The 26,096-nt window shown below is 38.8% G+C and overlaps 1 protein-coding gene and 1 long non-coding RNA gene across 7 annotated transcripts in view; one reads left to right on the top strand and one right to left on the bottom strand.

Annotated features, from left to right (window-relative positions):
- The window catches only part of MRTFB (myocardin related transcription factor B), a 261,518-nt gene that overhangs the window by 120,298 nt on the left and 115,124 nt on the right, over positions 1-26,096 (top strand). For all 6 annotated transcript variants that reach the window (XM_059154986.1, XM_059154981.1, XM_059154985.1 and 3 more), the window contains exon 3: positions 21,006-21,221. In XM_059154986.1, the coding sequence (XP_059010969.1) occupies positions 21,068-21,221 (154 nt within the window). In that variant the 5' untranslated portion in view covers positions 21,006-21,067. The remainder of the gene's footprint in view (positions 1-21,005; positions 21,222-26,096) is intronic.
- Positions 4,032-7,461, bottom strand: LOC131819707 (uncharacterized). Its single transcript, XR_009349301.1, has 3 exons — positions 7,146-7,461; positions 6,434-6,570; positions 4,032-6,119 (listed from the first exon to the last, which is right to left on the bottom strand). It is a non-coding gene; the product is annotated as an uncharacterized LOC131819707 (long non-coding RNA).

Genomic DNA, 26,096 nt, shown 5'->3' with positions numbered 1-26,096 from the left:
CTGTGACCTCTCCTCTGTCTTCAGTTCTTTTAATTCTACGAACTACCAGCCTTCGTCACTTCCATCTCTAACCAAAGATCTGTGGCTTTGAAAGTTCTTACCCACCAACTAGACAATTTCAGAGCTGGAATTTGAACCCAGGCAGCCCAACAAACAGAAGAAAGCCTTCACCACCGGAGGTCTTGAGTAATACGGGCTGAATACAATGGCAGGTGGATACTCCAGCCAGGATGTTACCATAGCTAAAGAGGAAGCCAGTGAGGAGTTACTGAATGCCTTCTCAGCGCTGAGCTGAATATACTTCCGAGCCCAATATACTTCCGAGCACTTAACATGTATTGTCTCCTTTAATTTGCACCCGCAAGCTTGGGAGACACCATTTATACCCATCTTACAAAGAGGCTTAGGGAGGTGAAGTGACTTGCCCAAAGTCATGCCCCTTGTAGCTCCTGTGGTTTACAACTGCACAGGAATGATTAACACCAATTTGAGAGAGATTTTTATTAGTTTATCGCAAGGATTGCTTTAGCTCTGTTCAGTTCAGTATTTTAACCCTTGGCTAAGTCGAATATAGAAAGACATTGTAGATGACACAAAGGTGAGAGGAAGTCTATATTGTGCTGGAGGATGAGACAGTATTCAAAAAGGTTCTTTGGTTTAGATTTGTCTTTTTAAAACATAAGTACTACACCCGCCTGTTCAAAGATGATAGTAAAACAGTAGGAAATCTACTCTCCCCACAGGCAGCAGGCACACCATCACACCAGTGCGCTCGCTCACACAGGTGACAGCCACTCCACCGCTTTCTTGTGTCTGCACCCAGAGTTCCACTGTAGCAAAATGAATATATGCTTTTTCTCTTTCTCTCATTTACTGTCTCACTTAGCAAATCAGATCTCTGTCCCTGTCAGTGTCCCTGGAGAGCTTCCTCGTTCTTTCTGAATACTGTGTGGTGCTTACTGTGTGGATGTCCCGTGTATTTAATACCGTAAATACACAACTGTGAATTCAACCCGTCTCCCGGGGTCGTGACTGGAGTTTTTTCTAGTGTTTGCTCTGAAAAATCAAACTGCGAGAAATCGTCTTTTGCCATGTCATTGCTCTGACTTTATTTTTTATCAGTGCATGGTAACAATCACTGCTTTTGACATACATTTCTGATTTTTGACAAATAAACCACAACCACAATCAAGATGTAGAACAGTTCTCTCACCCCCAGACTTCCCCTTGGCTTCCCTTGTTATCAGTCCCACTCGGGGCAGCCCCTGATGTCTTCTCTCTATCTAGAGCTCTGGCTTTCTCACAGAAGTGGCTTTCCAGTTCTCGAAGCCCTTTGGGGGCAGCTTTCTCTCACACAGAGGACTGCATTTGAGACTCGGGTATATTGCTGCAGATGCCAGGAGCTCCGTCCCGCTACTGCTCAGGGGCAATCTGTTGTAGCGATGCACCAGCTTTTTATTCTGCTCAGACCAAAGGTCATGTGAGTTGTTTCCAGTTTGGGGCGGCTCTAAGTGATGCTACTATACAAGTGCACATACAGATCATATTTTTTTTAAAGCAACCTTACTGAGGTGCCATTTATATACCCGAAGTTTTACTTATTTAAAAGTGTAAAGTTCAGTGATTTTTTTAGTAAATTTACTGAGGTAGGCAGCCTTTGCTACAATCTACTCTTACAACATTTTCATCACACGAACAAGAAACCTAGTGGCCATCCCATGTACATGTAATCTCGGTTTCCACCCCGGCCTCAGAAGACCACTGTTTTCAGCCATGAAGGCTTTCTGCTTTGCTTTTTTTGGAAATCTCATGTAAATGGAATCATACGATTCGAGGTCTTTGGTGTCTGGCTTCTTTCACTGGGCGTAATGTATTTTAGTTTCCTTTTTTTTTATTATTATTTTTTAAAATATTTTATTTATTTATTTGACAGTGAGAGATCACAAGTAGGCAGAGAGGCGGGCAGAGAGAGAGGAAGGGAAGCAGGCTACCGGCTGAGCAGAAAGCCCAATGTGGGGCTTGATCCCAGGACCCTGAGATCATGACCTGAACCGAAGGCAGTGGCTTAACCCACTGAGCCACCCAGGCGCCCCTGTATTTTAGTTTCTTCCATGTGTCAGTATTTCTTTCCTTTTTGTTGTTAAATAATATTCCATTAGGATATACCACTTTGTGCTAATTTTATTAACTAATTGATGGTCGTTTAAATTGTTTATAGTTTGGGACTATTAGGAATAATGCTGCTATGAATATTTGCTTGTAAGTCTTTGTGTGGATATGCATTTTCTTTCTTTTTTGTTTTTTTAAGGATTTATTTATTTATTTGACAGAGAGATCACAAGTTGGCAGAGAGGCAGGCAGAGAGAGAGGAGGAAGCAGGCTCCCTGCCAAGCAGAGAGCCCGATGTGGGGCTCGATCCCAGGACCCTGGGATCATGACCTGAGCCGAAGGCAGAGGCTTAACCCACTGAGCCACCCAGGTGCCCCTGGATATGCATTTTCATTTCTCTTGGATAGACACCTAGGAGTGGAAATGCTGGATCACAGGGTAAAATTACATTTAGCACTTTAAGAAAATGCCAAAGTGCTTTCCAAAGTAGCTGTATCATTTTACATTCTCACCAGCACTGTGTGACAGCTCCTCGCAAACACACATCGTGAAAGAACTTTTCCAACTAACACAAAAAAGACCAATGACCCAACTTTTAAATGGGCATTTTTTCCAGAGAAGATACATAAATAGCCAATAAGCACATGAAAAGGTGCTCAACATTATTAGTCATTAGATAAATGCAGGTCAAAACAACAATGAGGTGCCACTTCATCTCCACTGAAATAGCTATGATTAACCCCCCCACAAAGAAAAGGATTTGGAAAAATTAGAACCCTTCTATTTTGCTGGAGTGGAGGATGTAAAATGATGCATGCCGTGTATCCCTGTGGACAGTTGTGTATTGCTCTTCAGATAGTTAGGCGTACAGGTACTATATGGTAATTCCACTCCTATGTATGTACCCAGGAGAATTAAAGACATGTTCACACAAAACTTGAACATGAGGTTCATAACAGCATTACTCATCACAGCCAGAAAGTGGAAACAATCGAGTCCATCACTGGTGAATGGATAAACAAAATGTGGTAAATCCATACAATGGAATACTACTTATCTAAAACAAGGAAACGAATACTGACACCTGGTACAGTATGGCTGAATCTTTGAGAGCATTATGTTAAGTGAGAGGAGCTCCCCACAGAGGCCTCTTACTCTCCATGAAATGTCTAGAATAGGCAAATAGAGACAGAAAGTAGATGAGTGGTTGCCAGGAGCTGCAGGGAGAGGAGACAAGGAGATGACTGCTCATGTACACGCGATTTAAGTGTGGTAAAAATGTCCGGAATTAGTGAGAGTTGCGTGCCTTGTGAATATACTAAAAATCATTGACTTTCATGGAAAGTGGTGACTTTCATGGAATGTGAATTTTATCTCAATTAGTTGAGAAAAACTCCAAACTCCTTATCCACTACTGTCGTAAAACTAATAAAATTTTCACAGATGATTGACATTGTTCTTTTATGATATGTGCCAAAGTGTGTTTATTTTATTTTTTTAAAGATTTTATTTATTTATTTGACAGAGATCACAAGTAGGCAGAGAGGCAGGCAGAGAGAGAGGAAGGGAAGCAGGCTCCCTGCTGAGCAGAGAGCCCAATGAGGGGCTCAATCCCAGGACCCCAGGATCATGACCTGAGCCGAAGGCAGAGGCTTTAACCCACTGAGCCACCCAGGCGCCCCAGTGCCAAAGTGTATTTAATGTAGAGAAGAATTCACAAGTATTCTGAAGGACTGTGATAAAATGAGAATAGATTTCCTATTTAACAGTGGCAGTAGAAACTGATTTATAGTCGTAGAGTTGCTAGGGTGCTGTTAATGGTACTCTGAATATGAACTTTCATTTGGCATGTATTCTGAACATTTGTCTCAAAGTACAGTATTAACATATTTTGCTTAAAGTTAGACGATTACAAAATAATATCTAAATTGTAATTTTTATTAACAAACATGAGGAAACTGAAAAAGGCCCAAGTTTCTAATTTGAGATGCCTTTGGCATCAACATAAATCTTTAAAATGCTTTGTGGTAGAACTTCTTTTATCTCTTCTCCACTGGTCCAGTGTGCTGGTTTACCGACCTTCTCCAGGCCCTTTGTCTTGGGATAGGAGGTGACACTGAAGTCTGGTATGCATTTCTGTTCTCACTGATGAAGTTGTATGCTAACCCAAAATCAGCTGTGTTTATTTCCAAATCCGTTTATGCCAGTAGCAGGAGTAATCATAATTACATAGTTTAACTAAATGTTACATAAAGTGATGAAATACGAGTGCAAAAAAAGTTAAATATTTGGAAACACAAAGTCATTTACTTAATACTATTGAATCAGGTGTGTGAGAGAAATGGGAAAACTGGATTAAAAATTGTAAAAATATAGTTCTTAAAATCCTTTAAATTTTTGTTCTACTTTATAAAAAATTGAAACTCAAGTTCATAGACCGTGGTGGTTTACGCCAGACAGCTGATACATGTGGAAAGAGAAGGCCTTGCCCCTGTAGTGGAAGACTGGCAAAACCAGAGGACATTTATAGACCCTGATTTAAAAGAGAAGGTGTCAAGATTTATGTGTATTATCTTTAACGACTCCTCTTGTTTAAAAGAATGTTTGAGTATAGCTAATATACAGTGTTGTTACATGAGTTTCAGGTGTCTAACATAGCAATTCAGCAGTTCTACACTCTGGGCGACAACTCTAGGCTCATTGCAAGTACGGCTGTCTTGTCACCGTACAGTGCAGTTACTACCATCAACTCTATTCCTGATGCTGGCCCTTTCATCCCTGTGTTTTAATCATTCTAGAACTAGAAGCCTGTACCTCCCATACCCCTCCACCCTCTGGCAAACTCTGGCAACCATCAGTTTGTCCTCTACATAGAGGCCAACAACTCCTCTTTTAACTGAGTCTTTTCAGTTTACCAACTACCTACCTGATAACTAGCTACCTGGTCCCATCTGCTACTTAACTAGCCATGAGATCTTAGGTAAATTAAACTTTAGCTTTTTGTGTGTGTTTGTGATACTTCTAAATTTAGTAAAACACCTTGTTTAAATTTAAATTCTACTGATTCCTAGTATCCCAGAGAATAAAGAGCTAGAAAATAGAAGAGACCTCCCTCGGCCTTTCCTTTCCCTTCCTCGTTTCCCTCTCTGCCTTACAGAACCTGGAAGTAGGAGTACAGTGTCTTTTTTTATCTGTTAAATAAGACATTTGTTTAGTCTGTTTACAAATATTTACTTTGTAACATGTAAATCAAATGCTAATTTATGAGTCAACAAAATTAGAATTTGTTTTTAACCCAGTATTTGCTAAGTATGGAAATCATCTCAGTTTAAAATTAATCTTCCAATCAGTTCTTATTCTCTCAGAATCATTCATTTTGAATAAACTTGGGAAATGAAGTTGTTCAAGCTTTTTTTTAAAAAAAAAAAAAAAAAAGACATTTTGGCTATTTGCCTTGGAGCATAATACTTTCTAGCTCTTTATGTCTTTTTATATAGTAATTTAAAAGCCACGTGTGTTTTAAACTTCTGCTAATTCAAATTTTGATTTATAAGTGTGTCAAAATGAATATTTCAAAAACAGTGTTTACTTAAGTATTAGTTACAGTACTTAAGAATGCATCTTTTTGGAGGCTGTTAAGGATACAGTTTGCTCTGTGTTATGTTCAGTTGGAACAAATCTTCAGTAAACAAGTTAAAAAATAAATCCCCTGTCGACATATCTTGAGCTATAAGAGCCACCTCAAGCATAGGAAAGCAGTTACATAATTTTTTCTATACAGCCTATTGTCCGTTTTTGGTATATCTATAGTACCTTTTCGCTGTGTATTTAATGACTGCCCATAAAAATCCAACTGCTGCAAACGAAAACCATACTCAGAAAAGCTGTTGATTTGGAAGAGTTTTAAGCTGCTGTCAGAAGCATGCCATGTTTCTGTGCAGTACATCCACGGCTGTAGATTTCATTTCTTCCGGTCTGGAGTTCAATTCCAGCTACGCCCTCAGGGTTCGCTGAAGGGGAACAGTAGGAGGAAGAGTGTTGCCTTCATCTGCTACAAAGCAGGTATGCTTTGCCTGCTTCTGCCCAATGCTAATGTTGTGTTGTAACTGCCTGATTGACGAGGTCTTTACCTCTAGGAGCTGCAGGGGTTATGACCGAGTTGTTATTGGAACCCCAGTGCCCAGCAAAGTGCCTAATGCCCTGGGCCTTCAGTGTGCTCACTGAAGATTTGTTCTGACGGCTCCATCTCCCTCTTCCTCAGCACCCTCCCCCCCCCCCCCCAACATAATGCTTCTCTTTCAGTTACTTACTCTGACTCACTCACATTTGGCACATAAATGTCACGTTACTGGGGAAGGAATATGGTCTTCGAAGGTGAAATCCTGGCTTTGACCCTGGTCTCTCGCAGTTGCTTTATCTTTCCAAGCTTGGGTTTTCTCATCTGTAGAATGAGAATACACTCTGACAACAGAAAAGTCATTAGAGTAAAATTAAGGAAAGCCTAGCATAAACTTAATGCCAAGAGGAGCAGAAATGGAAATATTATTCCATTTTCTTTTACTTATTTGTCATTTGTAAGTGAGGAAACGGGATCCCTGAGAAGTTAATTGCTTTGCCTAAATCCCAGTAGCTGTCTCTCTAGTGGCCCCCCAACCCTCACCCCCCTATTCCCAGGTTCCCTCCTAGGAGCCTGTCCCTTCTCAGAGTGAACGCTCTTCACCACTACTCCTCCCTGCCTTATCGAATGATACCACCAGCTTTTCTGTCCGCCCACGTCTGGAAATCTCAGCCACCCTCAGCTCATTGTTTACCTTTGGAATGAGGCAGTCATCAAGCCTTGACATTTTGCCACTTAAATATTATTTGAACCTATTGCCCATTCTGCATTTCCACAGTCTTAACCTCGTCCCTCTGCATTTCAGCATGAGATTTTATCAGTAACCAGCCTCTGCCAGAATTATCTTTCTAAACTACAAGTCTGTTCATATCACTGTCCCTTACGGTGCACATTCCTTCGCAGCTGTGCTCTGACTTACCACGCCAGACTCATCTTCTGCCACTCCCCGGCCTGCCCATTCTGCACTAGCACCGTCCGCGTGTGATGAGAAAAAGTCTGCGCCTGCAAACTCCTATTCATCCTTGAAGACCTTCCTGACTTATCCAAATGCAGTTAGACGTTCAGATCTTAAGGGTCTTGTTCTACGTACTTACAGTCTCAGTTTTCACACCTGCTATACTCATTCCCTCTCGACCTCTCTTCCCTCTCATTGGCCAAATGATTTATTCTCTCTTTAAAATAAGGGGTTCCACTGGATCAGTGAGTCTCAGCACTGGCTACACATTAGAATAGCTCTGTCGAGGACTAGTTATGTCGAAATCTCTGGAGATCCTCCCTTTCCTGCCCCTCCCAGAATTTTTTTTTTTAAGTCCCTCAAAGGAACGTTAAGAAGTACTTAGACTAGAAGTCAGTTCTAAGGTAACTTTCACATAAAATATGTTAGTCTAGAATTTACAGTCTTTTTAAATATAAGAGCATTCAAGTAATCAAACCAGGAATTAAATTAGAAAAAAAAATTAGGAACAAAAGCACTTTTCATGGTTAAGAGTTCATCTGTTAAGAGTTCTTCAGAGTAGTAATAGTGTGGTGAAATAATGTTTGTATAGAAACTTGCAGTTTTAGAACTCTCATTTTCTGGTTCCATCTTAATTGTTAAACTGAGTATGGACAGATTGGATAAAGTATTTCCTTCATCGGTTTTTCTCCCAGTTAGAAGCTGGAAGGTAAATATTGTTTATATAAAAATATAAACAGGTTTGACTCTGAATTCCTGATATCCTTAAGCAATTTCATTTAGAAGACAATATAGAAGTAGCAATATATTATTAAGGAAGTATTGTCACATATACAGTTGGCAGGAGTTCTTAAATAAGTAAATGAATTTTGGATTCTAACATTAGTTATTTAACAAATTGCTGCCAGGAGCTTTGGAGCAAGAATAGGTAATATAAAGCACCCCAGCATTGATACCATTAATTTACCCAACCCCACCCAAAATTGTTTCTCAAAAGTGCATTTGATTTGAAAATTTCAACTTGTTTGATTATGGGACTTAATAGTAAATCTGCTTCTGATGTAGGAAATTACTTTGTGTATGTGATTAACATTGTCTTTGAACTTCCTGATTCAAGTTTTATCTTGTCTGAATTTAGAGATTTGTTTTTACTGGCTGTAAGCCAGGTGTTTTCCTAATGTTTATAATTCAGGAGAGCTTGAAAGAGCAGGGACAACAGTTGTAGTGTTGCTGAATCATTTTTTATTGAGTATATTTGGATATTCTGTCTCTGCATTTGGCTGATTTTATATTAAATGTATTAATTTTGATATTGATATTCTTTGGACTCTTATTATTTAGTTTCCTTTATATAGCATTGATTATATACCCTTTATTTACTAATATTTCTTGTGCATTAGTCATTAGGAACAGTTAGGTACAGTGGAAAGAGATTAGGCTCTGTACTCCACTCAGTTCAAAATAGATATTAGCACTGATTTTGAGACTGCCTTAGTCCAAGGGCCCAGCATCTTTTAAAATACAAGTTATTATTGTGCTATCTTGACTTCTCCATGCAGAAAAAAGATATGAATAAGTGAATAGATGAACAAGAGGGCTCTCATTCTGTGGTGTCTTTGTTTTCTGTCTCTAGTGTTGTATCTGACAATGAAGAGGTTTGTTTTTGAGAAGAAGAGCTATATTCCAGGTTGATCTTACTAGTGTTATGTTGTGCTTTGACCTGGTGCTGGATAATTGTTGGATTAGTTTCGTTTTGCCATATGGGCGTGTAGGGTATTAACTCCATATTCATTCATTGTCAGTTATAGACAAGTTAGTATTTTTATCACATTTTCTCTAGTTAAAGCTAAATGATTGCTTTACTTTCATAACTAAATTATGACCCAGTGAAAGAATTCATTCTAATGCCATTTCTTTAACATCTCAGTTAGAGGCTGTTGGATGGACAGTGTTTTTTTTATGTTTGATATTACATTTCAGTTTCAAAAGAAAATTACCAGGCAGTTAAGTGGATATTGGGTGACAGCTTACAAATTTGGTAGTAGAATGTGGGACTAGATAGAGTCTAGACTCAATCAAAAATGTTCGTGAATATTAAGTTAAAATTTTGAGCACTTTTTCTTTTCCTTTTGCTACATTTTGTAAAAGATTTTCTTAGCTTATAATTTTCTTAATTTGGAGGGAACGTGTGGGAGTTTAAGGTGCTCATAATGTCAAGGAATAATAGGTTGAAAGAAATTCTTCAAGATGAAGAAAAAATAATTCTGCATGAAAATATTTTAAAGTCTCATGCATAAAGGATCTTTCAAATCATTAACGCTAATGTTCAGAGTTTGTACATCATACTGTTATAAGGGCAATATGGTACTGGTATCTTAGAATTAGTTTACTGTGGACAGATTTTATTTTATATGAATAAATAATTTGAAATGAAACTCATATTTTGAAAAAATCTAGGAGCCATGTTTTAATATTCTGTAGTGAAACAGGTCATTTTACATGCAAGTGTATCTACCTAACACATCTTTTTTAGTTTTCTTCCTTCCTTCCTTCCTTCCTTGTTTATTTTTTTCCCTTGCGTTAGTGTAGTCATTTCAACCTCGGGCTTCTTGTTTGCCGGACCTTTTTCTGTCCCTTTACTTCCATCCTATTTATGCCTTCATATTTAAAGTAGGTCACTTATAGGCATGACGTTTTTAGACTTTTAAAATCCGTTCTGTCAGTCTCTTTTTATCATAAAGTTTAGTCCATGTACATTTAAGGTAACCATTGATAAAGTAAGATTTTGATCTACTGTTTTACTCTTTGCTCTGGTTTGTCCCATCTCTCTCTCTCTCTCTCTCTCTTTTTTTTTTTGTTTGTTTCTCTGTTACTTCTTTTTAGGCTAGTTGAGTATTTTTAGAGTTCCTTTTTAATTTTCATATTGGCTTTTGAGCTAAAACTATGTTTTTTTAATGGTTGCTGTGGGAATTACAATAACTTTAACATCTCCATGGAGCTCAAGTTAAGATTGTACACCTCTCTTATAATGTATAGAAATGTAATAATGTTGTGATAGTTATCCTTCCCCATCTTTTATGCTATTGTCATATGTATTATAAATATGTCCATGATAGGCCCCTTGACATAGTACTGTAAATATTACTTTGAATAGTTAAGAAAGCAGGAGGAAAAACAAATCTTTGGTTTTTATCTACATGTTTAACATTTCTAATGCTTTTCATTCCTCTGATCCAAGTTTCTATCTGGTATCCCTTCCCTTCAGCCTTGAAGAAATTCTTTTAGCATTTTTCGTAGTGTGTGCCTGCTGGTGACAATTTTGCCTTCATTGTTAAAGGATATTTTTGTTGAATATGGAACTCTGGATTCTGTGAGGTTTCCTCTTAACAGTCCTGTTTTATTTTAGCAACTAACTTTGCTGAACTCACTTTTGCACACTCTCTTTCCTGTGGTGAGCAGCAAGTGAAATCTCAGTTCTGGTTTTTTGTTTTGTTTTGTTTTGTTTTTTGTTGGTTTTTTTCCCGTAGCGGGGCTGTTGGGATTCTCCTTGCATATGCATCATTTAGGGGGTCACCAGAGACTTGGGCCGAGTTCATACACAGAATTTAGGACTTCCTCTTTCCTGGCTCATTCTTTTCTGGGAACTAAATACAGAGTCAAGAAGTAGATCCACATGTATGTAGTCAGCTGATCTACAATAAGGTTACAAAGGCAGCTCCACAGAGAAAAGATAACCTTTCCAACAAATGGTGTTGGAACAGTCACGTACTTTTATGCCAAAGACAGAGAACTTTGATTCCTATCTCCCAGCATATACAGAAATTAATTCAGAGCACATCATAGACTTAAATGTAAAAAACAAAACTATGAAATATCTAGAAGAAAACATGGTAGATTATCTCTGTGGCCTTAGATTAATCATACATTTTTTAGCTACAACACTAAAAACATGATTCAGAAAAGAAAAAAATCAAATTAAAAACAGGTACTTTTTATAAAACACTGTTAAGAGAATAAAAAAATAAGCCGTAGACTGGGAGAGAATATTTGCACATCATATATCTGATATGGGACTTTTGTCCAGAATATATAAAGAACTTTCTCAAGGTTGGTTCAACATCCGCAAGTCAGTCAATGTGATACAACACATCAATAAAAGTAAGAACAAGAACCATATGATACTCTCAATAGATGCTGAAAAAGCATTTGACAAAGTACAACATCCCTTCCTGATCAAAACTCTTCAAAGTGTAGGGATAGAGGACACATACCTCAATATCATCAAAGCCATCTATGAAAAACCCACCGCAAATATCATTCTCAATGGAGAAAAACTGAAAGCTTTTCCGCTAAGGTCAGGAACACGGCAGGGATGTCCATTATCACCACTGCTATTCAACATCGTACTAGAGGTCCTAGCCTCAGCAATCAGACAACAAAAGGAAATTAAAGGCATCCAAATCGGCAAAGAAGAAGTCAAATTATCACTCTTCGCAGATGATATGATACTATATGTGGAAAACCCAAAAGACTCCACTCCAAAACTGCTAGAACTTATACAGGAATTCAGTAAAGTGTCAGGATATAAAATCAATGCACAGAAATCAGTTGCATTTCTCTACACCAACAGCAAGACAGAAGAAAGAGATATTAAGGAGTCAATCCCATTTACAATTGCATCCAAAACCATAAGATACCTAGGAATAAACCTAACCAAAGAGACACAGAATCTATACTCAGAAAACTATAAAGTACTCATGAAAGAAATTGAGGAAGACACAAAGAAATGGAAAAATGTTCCATGCTCCTGGATTGGAAGAATAAATATTGTGAAAATGTCTATGCTACCTAAAGCAATCTACACATTTAATGCAATTCCTATCAAAGTACCATCCATCTTTTTCAAAGAAATGGAACAAATAATTCTAAAATTTATATGGAACCAGAAAAGACCTCGAATAGCCAAAGGGATATTGAAAAAGAAAGCCAACGTTGGTGGCATCACAATTCCGGACTTCAAGCTCTATTACAAAGCTGTCATCATCAAGACAGCATGGTACTGGCACAAAAACAGACACATAGATCAATGGAACAGAATAGAGAGCCCAGAAATAGACCCTCAACTCTATGGTCAACTAATCTTCGACAAAGCAGGAAAGAATGTCCAATGGAAAAAAGACAGCCTTTTCAATAAATGGTGCTGGGAAAATTGGACAGCCACATGCAGAAAAATGAAATTGGACCATTTCCTTACACCACACACAAAAATAGACTCAAAATGGATGAAGGACCTCAATGTACGAAAGGAATCCATCAAAATCCTTGAGGAGAACACGGGCAGCAACCTCTTCGACCTCTGCCGCAGCAACATCTTCCTAGGAACAACGCAAAAGGCAAGGGAAGCAAGGGAAAAAATGAACTACTGGGATTTCATCAAGATCAAAAGCTTTTGCACAGCAAAGGAAACAGTTAACAAAATCAAAAGACAACTGACAGAATGGGAGAAGATATTTGCAAACGACATATCAGATAAAGGACTAGTGTCCAGAATCTATAAAGAACTTAGCAAACTCAACACCCAAAGAACAAATAATCCAATCAAGAAATGGGCAGAAGACATGAACAGACATTTCTGCAAAGAAGACATCCAGATGGCGAACAGACACATGAAAAAGTGCTCCATATCACTCGGCATCAGGGAAATACAAATCAAAACCACAATGCGATATCACCTCACACCAGTCAGAATGGCTAAAATCAACAAGTCAGGGAATGACAGATGCTGGCGAGGATGCGGAGAAAGGGGAACCCTCCTACACTGTTGGTGGGAATGCAAGCTGGTGCAGCCACTCTGGAAAACAGCATGGAGGTTCCTCAAAATGTTGAAAATAGAACTGCCCTATGACCCAGCAATTGCACTATTGGGTATTTACCCTAAAGATACAAATGTAGTGATCCAAAGGGACACATGCACCCGAATGTTTATAGCAGCAATGTCCACAATAGCCAAACTATGGAAAGAACCTAGATGTCCATCAACAGATGAATGGATCAAGAAGATGTGGTATATATACACAATGGAATACTATGCAGCCATCAAAAGAAATGAAATCTTGCCATTTGCAACAACGTGGATGGAACTAGAGCATATCATGCTTAGCGAAATAAGTCAAGCAGAGAAAGACAACTATCATATGATCTCCCTGATATGAGGAAGTGGTGATGCAACATGGAGGCTTAAGTGGGTAGAAGAATAAATGAAACAAGATGGGATTGGGAGGGAGACAAACCATAAGTGACTCTTAATCTCACAAAACAAACTGAGGGTTGCCGGGGGGAGGGGGTTGGGGAGAAGGGGGTGGGATTATGGACATTGGGGAGGGTATGTGATTTGATGAGTGCTGTGAAGTGTGTAAACCTGGTGATTCACAGACCTGGGGATAAAAATATATGTTTATAAAAAATATATGTTTATAAAAAATAAAAAATTAAAAAAAAAACAATAATAAGAAAATAAATATATTCCATAAATATTAAATATATTTTTAAAAGGAACAAAAGATTTGATCAGGTACTTAACCAAAGATGATACACAGATGGCAAATAAGCACATTAAAAGACCCTCAGCTTCATTAGGGAAATACAAAGTGAGATCACAGTGATAAGGGGCTCAGAGTAGCATAGGAAGACCCTAAACTCCCCTCTTCCAGAGACACAGCAGGTTTACAGCTATGTCGGGAATAATTTTCCTCTGAAAAGCACCCAAGAGCTAGATAAACAGTAGCCTCCAAAACAAAAGACAAAAGAGGCATCATGAAGGGTAGGAGGAGCAGCCAGTCAGGGTTACCCCATAGTCGGAGGGAACCCCCAAGGGCAGAACACTCAAATCATGAAAGGATTGTGCCTCATATGAGGCACCCCAACCCTTGGGGCACGCACCAGAATAACAAGGCCCCAAAATGTCTGGTTCTGCAAATCAATGGAACTTAATACTAGGAGGATCCTAGAACTGCAGGGAATGGAGATCCTGCTCTTAAAGGGCTTTCGTGCAAAAGCATTCATTCCGAGATCCAGCACAAAAGCAACAGATTGAAAAGCACCTAGACCATAAGTGAGGGAGAACCACTTACTAGTTTCCTGCTAGAGAGGCAGGAACCTGCAGGGACTTGATCTGGGGACAGAAATACTGGTGGATGCCATTTTTGCAATCTCATCCTAACTTGCCAGTGACTGAACTGACTGGTTCTATTTTTGGTGCCCTCTCTCTAGCCTGCTAGCACCAGAGGGTGTGCTCTTTCCTACCCCATGTCATAACGGGGCTAGGCAAGTGCCTCACGCTCCACCCATCCTGCTCAGCATCCCAGCAGCAAAAGGGTTGGGTTAACGCCCTGAGCCCCAACCCACCCCACACAAAGACCAAAGCCACAACTAGGAAAGTCAAGCGGTCCAAACCCCTCCCTCCCTGTACAGCGGCTGAACTACAACCAGGCCGGGTGAGTGCCTTGAGCTCCACCCTTCACACATAGCAACCACATCCCTAAACCAAAGATGCTCAGTGATCTCAGAAGAGTAAAGGAACACAGAGAGAACTTCAACAAAGAGAGATAGAAGATACAAGAAACTACCAAACAGAAGTTATAATGGAAATAGAAAACACTCTAGAGTGGCTCAGCAGCAACATGGATGAAACAGAAGTACGACTGTGTGAGCTGGAAGACAAAGAAATGGAAAACACCCAGACAGAGCAGCAAAATGAAGAAAAGAATTGTGAAAAGTGAGGATACCTTAAGGGATTTCTGGGACAATCTCATGCATACTAACATTCACATTATAAGGGTCCTAGAAGGAGAAGAGAGAGAAAAGCCTAAAAAAATTATGTGAGGGCGCCTGGGTGGCTCAGTCGGTTAAGTGGCTGCCTTCGGCTCGGGTCATGATCCCAGGGTCCTGGGATTGAGTTCCATATTGGGCTCCCTGCTCAGGAGAAGTCTGTTTCTCCCTCTCCCTCTGCTTGCCACTCTGCCTACTTGTGCTATCTATCTGTCAAATAAATAAATTAAAATCTTTAAAAAAAAATTATGTGAAGTGGGGTACCTTCGTGACTTATTTGGTTAACATCCAACTCTTGATTTCGGCTCAGGTCGTGATCTCTGGTCCTAGGGATTGTGTACCCCTCCCCACACCCACCCCGGGTGCCACACTCAGCAGGGTGTCTACTTAAGGATTCTCACTCTTCCCCTCCCTGCCTCCACCAGCACACACTTTCTCTGTCTCTCTCTCAAATAAATAAATCTCTAAAAAGTTAAGGATAGAATCTTAAGAGCAGCAAGAGAAGAGCAACTGTTACGTATCAGGGGAAACCCTATAAGGCTTTCAGCAAGTTTTTCACCAGAGGCTCTACAGGCCATAAAGGAGGGACATGACATATTCAAAGTACTGAAAAGAATGAATAACTGCCGACCAAGAATTCTCTACCTGGCAAGGTTATCATTCATAATTGAAGGAGAGATGAAGAGTATTCTAGAAAAGCAAAACCTGAAGGGATTCACCACCACTGAACCAACCTTGTAAGAAATGTTAAAGGGAATTCTCTAAACACTGAAGGAAAGGCACTAATTAATAAGAAAATATATGAAAGTTGGATACCTGGGTGGCACAGTTAAGTGTTGGACTCTTTGTTTCAGCTCAGGTAGTGATCTCAGGGTCATGGGATCGAGCCCTGTGTCAGGCTCCACACCCAGTGAAGAACCTGTTTAAGATTTCCACCCCCTCTCTAAAATACATAAATCTTAAAAAAATGTATATATATATATGAAAGTAAAAATTCCAGAATTACCAGTATTCCAAAAAAATCCCAAAATTACCAGAAAAGGTAATTAATAAAGGTAGTGGATCAGCCACTTATAAAGCTGGTGTGAAAGTTAAAAGACAATGGTAGTTTTTTTTTTTTTAAGATTTTAAAAAATTTATTTGACAGACAGAGATCACAAGTAGGCAGAGCGGCAGGCAGAGGGAGAGGAAGGGAAGCAGGCTCCCCGCCAAGCAGAGAGCCCGATGTGGGACTCGATCCCAGGACCCTAGGACCATGATCTGAACCAAAGGCAGAGGCTTTAACCCACTGAGCCACCCAGGCACCCCAACAACATAGTTTTATTAAAAGTACAGTAGTAAAAGGATATATAAAATAAAAAGATACAAAGTGTGATATCAAATATATAAAACATGGAGTGGGAAGTAAAAATATAAAGATTTGGAATGCATTAAAAATTAAGTTACTATTGAAATTAACAAGTCAGGAAACAACAGATGTTGGCTAGGATTCAGAGAAAGGGGAATCCTCTTATATTGTTGGTTGGCAGCTACCCTGGAAAACAGTATGGAGTTTCCTCAGAAAGTTAAAAATAGAACTACCCTATGACCCAGCAGTTGCATTATTAGATATTTATCCAAGATACAAATGTAGTGATCCAAAGGAACACATGTACCCCAATGTTTATAGTAGCAGTGTCCAAAATAGCCAAACTATGGAAAGAGCCCAGATGTCCATCAACAGATGAGTGGATAAAAAAGATATGTGTGTGTGTGTGTGTGTGTGTGTGTGTGTGTGTGTGTGTAATGGAATATTACTCAGCCATCAAAAAGAGTGAAACCTTGTCATTTACAATGACATGGATGGAACTAGAGGGTATTATGTTCAGTGAATTAAGTCAGAGAAAGACAAGTACCATATGATTTCACTCATACATGGAGTTTAAGAAACAAAGCTGCTGAGCGTAGGGGAAAGGAAGGAAAAATAAAATAAGATGAAAATAGGGAGGCAAACCATATGAGATGCTGTACTCCAGGAAACAAACTGAGGGTTGCCTCAGGGGAGGAACTGTTGGAAAGGGGTAATTGGATGATGGGCTTTAAGGAGGGCACTTGATATAATGAGCACTGGGTGTTATATGGACTAAATTCTACCCCTGAAACTAATAATACAGCACATGTTAACTACAATGAATTTAAATAAAGAATTAAGTTACCATCAACCTAAAGGAGACCATATATAATAAGATGTTGTGTGACCCTCATGGTAACCACAAAGAAGAAACGTAAATATACAAAAGAGAAAGGAATCTAAGCATAATGCAAAAGAAAATAATCAAACCACAGGGGAGAGAGAGGAGAAGAAGCAGAGAGAGACCACAAAAACAGCCAGAAAACAATGAACAAAATGGCAATAAGTACATACTCATTAATAATTGCTTTATTTTTTAAAAAAAGATTTATTTATTTTTAGAGAGGGTGAGAATGAGCATGTATGAGCAGGAGGGAAGGGCAGAGGGGAGAGGGAGAGAGAGAATCTCAAGCAGACTCCCTGCTGAGTGTAGAGCCTGACATGGGGCTTGACCCCAGGTCCCTGAGATCACCACCTGAGCAAAATCAAGAGTCAGACATTTAACAGACTGAGCCACCCAGGCACCTCATAATTGCTTTAAATGTAAATGGTTTAAATGCCAATCAAAAGACAGGGTGGCTGAATGTATAGAACCAGAATTTTCTATGTACCGCCTATAGGAGGCTCACTCGGAATGTAAAGACACACAGACTAAAAGTGAAGCAGTGGAAAAGGAGACCTTCCATGCCAATGGAAATGAAAGCTGGGGCAGTTATGCTTATATCAGACAAAATAGAATTTTTTTTTGATTAGTGTAAATTATTATTATTTTTTTAATTTTTAATATTTTTGACAAAATAGAATTTAAAACAAAGACTGTAACAGGAGAGTTGCAGGATACAGAAGTAATATACAGAAATTTGTGCATGTCTATACCCTGATAATGAACTATCAGAGAAATTAAGACAATAATCCCATTTACAGTTGCATCAAAAGCAGTAAAGTAACCTAGAATAAATTTAACCAAGAAAGCGGAAGACCTATACTCTGAAAACTAGAAAACACTGATGAAGGAAATTGAAGAGGGCATAAATAAATCAAAAGATACGCTGTCTTTTGGGATTGGAAGAATGAAGATTGTGAAAATGTCCGTACTACCCAAAGCAGTCAACAAATCAACCAATTCACTGCAATCTGTATAAAAATTCCAATGGCATTTTTCACAGATGTGAAACTAAGAGTTCTAAAATTTGTACGGAACCACCAAAGACCCAAAATAGCCAAAGCATTCTTGGGAAAGAGAACAAAGCTGGAAGTATTATACTCTGGAATTTCAAACTGTACTGAAAAGCAGTAGTAATCAAAACAGCGTGGTACTGGCACAAAAACAGACATAGGTCAGTGGAAGAGAATAGACCAGAAATAAACCCACACCTATATAGTCAGTTAACTTACACAAAGGAGACAAGAACATGCTGTGGGGAGAGGACAGGCTTTTCAATAAATGGTGCTGGGAATACTGCACAGTTGTGTGCACAAGAATGAAACTTGATTGCTTTCTTACGCCGTACACAAAAATGAACACAAAATGGATTAAAGGCATAAATGCAAGACTGAAACCATAACACTCCTAGAAGAACACATAGGCTGTAAGCTCTTTGATATCAGTCGTGGCGATATTTTTTTGGATATATCTCCTTAGGCAAGGGCAGCAAAAATAAACAGATGGGACCCCATCAAACTAAAAAGCTTTTGCAGAGTGAAGGAGACCATCAACACAATGCAAAGGCAGCCTGCTGAATGAAGATCATTGTAAAGCCATATATCTGATAAGGGGTTGATATCCAAAATATATAAAGAACTTACGAAAATAACAACAACAACTCTGTCCATTAAATATGGACAGAGGACCTGAATAGACAGTCTTCCCAGGATGACATATAGATGGACAAAAAGCACATGAAAAGATACTGAACATCACTGATTATCAGGAAAATGCGTATCAGAAGTACAATGAGATATCACCTAATACTAGTCAGAATGGCTGTCTTCAAAAAGGCAAGAAATAACAAGTGTTGGTCAAGTTGTGGAGAAAGGGGATCCCTTGTACACTGTTGGTGAGAATGTAAATTAGGGCAGACACTATGGAAAACAGTATGGGGGTTCCTCAAAAAATTAAAAATAGAATTACCCTATGATCCAGGAATTCCACTTTTGGGTATTTAGCTGAAGAAAATGAAAAACTAATTGAAAAAAAATATATATATACTACCTTTATGCTTATTGCAGTATTATTTACAATAGCCAGGGCATAGAAGTAATCCAAATATCGATCAATAGATAATGGATAAAGAAGGGGGTGTGTGTGTGTGTGTGTGTATAATATTACTCAGCCCCCAAAAGGAATGAAATCTTGTCTTCTGTGACAACAGGACCTCGAGGATATCATGCTAAGTGAAATAAGTCAGACAAAAGCTAACTCTGTATGATTTCACTTATATGTGGAATCTGAAAAAATGAAAAAACGAAACAGAAACAGACCTCATAGAACAAACTGGTGGTTGGGAGGGGGAAGGTGAGACTGGCAAAATAGGTGAAGGGAATTAAGAAGTAAAGACTTTGAGTTATAAAATAACTAAGTCTCAGAGACGTAATATGGAGCTTAGGGGCTGTAGTCAATCATTTGTAATGATTTTATATGGTGACAGGTGGCAACCCGACCTATTGTGATGATCATTTTGAATATATAAAAATACCAAATTCCTGTCCTGTTCATCTGAAACTGGTATAATATCTTGAGTATAATTCAATAAAATAATACATAAATAAATAAAACCACACTGAGTTACCATTTCACGCCCATTGAAATAATTAAAATGAAAAAGATTGACCATAATTGTCAGCGAGGTTGTAGAACTACTGGAATTCTCTGTCACTGCTAGTTAAGACTGCAGAATGGCATAATCGCTTTGGAAAATCCTTTGTTAGTTTCTTTAAAATTTAAATACTCAGTTGCTGTATGGTCCACTCGTTTTATTCTTAGGTATTTATTATGCAAGAAAAGTGAAAGCATATATCCATATAAATACTTGGACAAGAATCTTCATAGCACTTTTATTTGTAATGGAAACTGAAAACAACTAAATGCCCATCATTAGGAGAGTGGGTCAATGAACTGTGATTGGGAATTAGGGAATGCTAAGCAGGCAACAGTTTGGTGAAATGCTTCACCCCTGCATAATGTGGACCACCATCCTTTTAGCTTTCAGCTTTCTTTCTTTTTTTTTTTTTTAAGATTTTATTTATTTATTTGACAGACAGAGATCACAAGTAGGCAGAGAGGTAGGCAGAGAGAGAGAGAGGGGGGGGGAAGCAGGCTCCCCGCTGAGCAGAGAGCCCGATGCAAGACTTGATCCCAGGACGCTGAAATCATGACCTGAGCCAAAGGCAGAGGCTTAACCCACTGAGCCACCCAGACACCCCTAGCTTTCAGCTTTCAATAAGCTTTCTTGCTGCCCACTGCTCACCCTGTAAGCCAGGTCGAGCCCCACATCAGGCTCCCTGCTCCACGGAAGGCCTGCCTCTCCTTCTCCCACTCCCCTCTCTTGCTGTCTCTTTCTTTCTGTCACTTAAATAAAAAATAGAATCTTTTAAAAGAATAAAATCTTTAGTGACATCAATAAGTATAACTTTCTTTAATCCACAGTATAAAAAAATTATGTAAAATAGCTTTCAACTTATATTTACCTGGTAAGTGCTATTTTAGATAGGAAGTCCGTTATTCCTGTGTGTTGGACAAAGAACCCAAGATCCAGAGAAAGTAAACGAATTGGCAGTTGCTTCACAGCAGTGAAGCTGGACTAGAACCCAGGGTTTCCATTTTAATATTTTTGTGTAACTTGGAGAAAAATCAATGTACCATCTCCTTACACGTTTTTACTTGACAGTCTCTTCGGCAGGCCGCATTTAAGAGAGGTCTCGGACGCCCGTCGCCAGTCGCTGGAGCACCATGGATCCCCCAGGGGCACTAGACGCCGAGGATGAGCTGGGGCCGTTAGCCCATCTTGCCCCGAGTCCTCAAAGTGAAGCTGTTGCCCACGAATTCCAGGAGCTGTCCTTGCAGCCCAGCCAGCACCTGCCCCCTCTGAACGAGAGGAAGAACGGTGAGCTCTTGAGCATGCGCAGTGGGGACTGGGTTTAAAGACTTTACTTTTCGTGAGCCAAGTTGATTACTGTTTGGTAGTACTTTTTTTTTTTTTTTTTTTGGTTGGTTACATTGGGCAGCCTGTTACGAGGGGAGAGCCTTATTGGGATGCTGGCTGGTTTTGAGTAAGGCATACTTTACTTTGCATTCAGTTCTTTCATTATTCCCCCAGTACGTATCTGGTAGCAGTATTCTCCTTGCAAGCAAGCTCTGGGTGCAACCATGCTAGCACTCGGTTTCACGCTCCAACGACACTGGAGGGTAGCCTGCAAGACAGACTGAGGCTTGGACCAGGCTGTCCTCCCCTGTCCCCGTCTCCAGTGTGTTGTACCTTAGTTTCAGAATTGACAGCCTTTAAGTTATTTGGATAACTTAGTTATTTGGATAACTTTAGTTATTTTAACTTTATCCACAAGTTAATTTGGATGATCACTAAGAAAACAAGAATTTCTTATTTGAGTATTTTTCTATGAGTGGGTATAGGATGTGATCATATTGTCATTCTTTGACTGCTTGTCATTGTGTGCAAAATGAATATTTTCTGTTCATTTGGTATCTGTCAGGAAATTTTCATTGGTCACAGAGGCTTGTCAGAGTCTCCAGAAAATACAGTACTATCGGCTTTTAATGTAAATAAATAAGGATAGATAATAGACACTTAATTTTAATACTTATAACGTAAAAACTAACAAACATAAAATGTTAAAATTTGTGAACACATCAAGCATATATATTAAAAGGGCCACATTAAGAATGTCAGCTGAATTTAGTGTGCTTTCTGTAGTTCTGAGAGTTTTACATTTACAGATAGACATTTTTAAAATTTTGGTTTTAAAAGCCAGAAGAAATGAAACCATTCCCTTCTAGAACACTTCCTTATGTACCTTGTTGCTTATTTTTCTGGGTTCTGTTTCCCAGTCCTTTTCACTATTGGCTTTATCATATGCAGGAAAATGATATGCTGTGATTCTCCGGATCTTTCGTACATGTATTCAGAGTATACTTGTCTGCTTCAGATAGGGTCTCTGGTACTTGCTCTTGGGCCTAACCCTTGTCAAGTGTGAGTGGTGTAAAGCAACATTTTGACTTAAGTGCTATCAAGCATTTCAGGCTATAGAACCTTCCACCAATTAGGGGCCTTCCTTTCTAAGACTAGCTGACAGAGTATAACTATATTTACTAAAGCATGACTAAGTGTCATCAAATTCACTTAGTACCTTTAGACCTGTGTCATGTTCAGATTATTATCCTCAAGAAAATATATGTGAGTTGCACCAGTATAAAACTGCAGGAGTATACAGTAACTCAAGACAATGGTCATATGTAGCAGAGGAGGGAAATGTGTTGCAAAAGTTTATGCTTTGTGGTGATTTACTTGATGAAGCACACCACATTCTCTTGCAAGAATGTTGTCTTAAATATGTATGCCTGAATATAAGGTTAGCCTGAATATTAGGTAGACTCCCTATATAAATTTTTAGGAAGATGGAATAAAAGGTAAAAATTTTAGTTGAGTCATTTAGTTACATGTATATAACTAAAATCACATTTCATGAAGCTGTGCAATAATATAGAAGGATTGCTTTATTCACCCTCATATTTCATAGAACCAGCTTGCTTACACTTTATCCATGAATCTTTGCGAGAAGTGCTTTTTTCTTTATCATCAGCAAAACCCCTTGGCATCATCCGTCTAGCACTAAAACCCAGCGTGTATCTTCATTTCTGTCTCTTCTGTCTTGAGGTAGAGTGGTTTTTGAGTTCACGCATGATCTGACACGGGAGATTTTATGTCTAGACTACCGTTGGTGAACCAGTGGGGTTGGGTGCGTGTGTGCGTTGTGTGTCTTGCCCTTGTATGTTTGCAGTCTCTATAACATAATCACTCATGTGATTTGTGGTTGGTCATAACATTTTATGTGGCTGTAGTTCCTGTAATTTTAGAATATAATTATCTGTTTTGCTTTGCTCGAGTAGGTAACACTCTCACTGCCCTAAAACGTACAGGGCACAAATGGGTCACAGTGAAAAGTACTTCACCTCCCAGTCTTTCCCCTTAGCTACCTAGTTACTTCCTCAGAATTAACTACTGTTACTTGCGTCCTTTCTGACGGAATAGCATTTTTCCACTTTTTTAAAAGCAGTTTTTCAAAGTCTTGTTATAACAACACTCAGTACTTTCAATTTTAAGGTTATAACCTGGGACTAGTTTAATGTGTTGGCTTCGTCTTCCCCCCTTTTGATGATTTCCTACTAAGATATTTTTATAAACATCCTAAAACTAGTTTTGAATGGAGTTAATTTTAAGCAAATATGTTTTCCTCAGGTACATTTTTGTTCACTATTGAGTAGAAAAAGTATCTTATAATCTGAGATGCTATGTAAAGATTCAAAAAGCAGTTTCCTCTTTTCTAATAGGTGACATCGGGAAGTTAAAAACCTTACCTTATATTCAGGCATACACCCCAAGTTCAGACTTATGATATATTAGCCTGATTTGTGTGTATATTCCAAGGCATACTGGAATCCTTGTACAGCTATCAGAAATCTACCTTTAAAAAAAAAAAAGATTTTATTGATTTGACAGAGTGTGAGCACAAGCAGGGGGAGCTGCAGGCATAGAGAGAGGAGGAAGCAGGCTCCCTGCTGAGCAGGTAGTCCGACGTGGGGCTCGATCCCAGGACCCGGAGGTCATGACCCGAGCCAAAGGCAGATGCTTAATGTACTGAGCCACCCAGGCACCCGAGAAAGCTACCCTTTTTGATAGTTTTATGAGTAGAGTGGAATCACATCAAGCAATAGGGAGATAAAAGAACCGTAACTGTCTTACCTTACTTTTTTACATTAATTCTTCATTTTTTAAGTTTTCTTAGTGCCATGTTTAGGTCATATCATACATAAAATTTAGGTCTTGGCCTCAAAATGAATTAATACAAAGTACTGTTTAGATTATGAAATAGTCAAATTTAGGTATTTCTTTGGTGATTGTGTCTCATTTTTAGTCCTAAGCGTTTGAATTTCACTTGTTTGAATTCTTTCCTTTTCGAGTTGGGGAATATAAAGATATTTCAGTTTGGATTAGTGTATAGAAGGATCATTTCACCAAATAGCTTATAAGTAAACCTAACGAGGACAGAGAGGTTGACACCTAGGCAGTGACGCTAGGGTCTTCCCTTATTTTTGACCAATATTTATGTTGGTAATGCAGCGGAATAGCAGACAATTCCTACTGTTGCAGGAAATGTGAAAGATGTTTACCAAAGAAAAGCTAGGGCCTTTCTTGACCCCTGAATGTGGCCAAAATAATTCCATAACTGGAGGTACCTCAAAAGTAAGACAACCGATTAGACCATTAATTCTTCCCAGCAAGGGAGTCCTTAGTAAAGAAAACGTGGATATACAGTCATGGACCTTTAATGAAACTGTGCCTGCACAGGAAAATTGAGCTCTGTTTGGGTGTTTTACACAATATTAGCATTCCTTCAGATGGTAAACACAGGCAGTAAAAAGGAAATCAGTCCAGGGACGGTTATTTTTTTATTGCCAAACTAGGAAAAGCTCAGGTGCTGTAAGTTGAATGTAGCTTTATAAAGGCAAGGAGAGACAAAGTGGATCGAAACAACATGCCTGAAAGAGTCCAGCTCTGCCTCGTGCCCCCACTTAGAGGATCACAGGTAGCAAGCTTATAGTTGTATGTCTTGAGGTCATTTGCAAGACTGATAAGCATGCTGGTTGGTGAATTTAAGCTTTTAAGTCACTGCCAGCTTTATCATGCAGTAAAGTAGATAAGTCGACATAGATTTCCTCCCCCCACTTTTTAAAACAGTTTGGCATTTTAATACTTCTTGGTACAGCTCTGAAGATGGGACTCGGTTATGTTAACATGGCCATGGATTCACCACAGGCCAGCTGTCACTAGTATCAAATAGGTAGAAAATAGTATCTGCCACTTTTCCCTTCCTGTATTAACAGGCTTTTTGAAACTGTATTTGCTTTGAAATCACGTGTTTTTAGGACTCAGAAAAAGGAAACTTTGTTGTTATTCTTATTTTAAACTTCGGTATTTCTAGTCACTGCAGTGGTTGGGTTTTTGAGTTAATGGTCTCATTTTAAATTTTTGTTCCTAAGGTTTTCCATCCATTAAATTTATCACAGTGAATAGTTTTAGACCATCTCTCAGTCTGTTCTAGAATGATCATACTAGAGAGAAAATAATTCATTCACAAGTTTGTTGCATACAAGGGAACGCGAGGTAGTTCTTTGCATCGTATTCAGTACAGGTATTAATACTTTTGCAGACAGTCAGGTGAAATTTGCCTTGCCATGAAACCCAGCCAAAGAAAATTGCTTGCTTCGTACCAAAGAAAATAAATGGTATTTGCTCATGGCTGGTCTTTTCTTGATGTTTTACCTAGAAAACATTTCCCCACTCCTTGTTAACCTACCTGTTAGGCTTAGGGTCACTCCAGGTGTTTGAAAATGCCCAAAGGTGAGGAGCATTTGTCTGAAACAGAGCTCTGTTTCTTAGCATGTATGCAGGATGGTATGCCGGACTGGAGATTGGTGAGGAAAGAGAGAATATTTCTGTTTTCCTCTGGAGCAGACAACCAGGCAGGATATTCTCAGAGTGTCATAAATGGGAAGCAAATGAATAGATGCTAAATGACCAAGACATGGAACGATAGGGTTCTTGCTTTCCCTTTCTATAAGAAATAGAAATGAATAATTTTCTGTAACATTCTCTTATCCTTGGCTTTACTATTAACATATTTAGGATCTTGAATATTTAAAATTCTCATGATGTTAATAAACAGTCTGATATATTTAGATATTT

The sequence above is a fragment of the Mustela lutreola genome, chromosome 17 (genome assembly GCF_030435805.1).
Source record: "Mustela lutreola isolate mMusLut2 chromosome 17, mMusLut2.pri, whole genome shotgun sequence".
In the NCBI taxonomy this organism is placed as follows: Eukaryota; Metazoa; Chordata; class Mammalia; order Carnivora; family Mustelidae; genus Mustela; species Mustela lutreola.
Note: the sequence above shows the minus strand (reverse complement) of the source record. Positions and strands in the feature narration are given on the sequence as shown.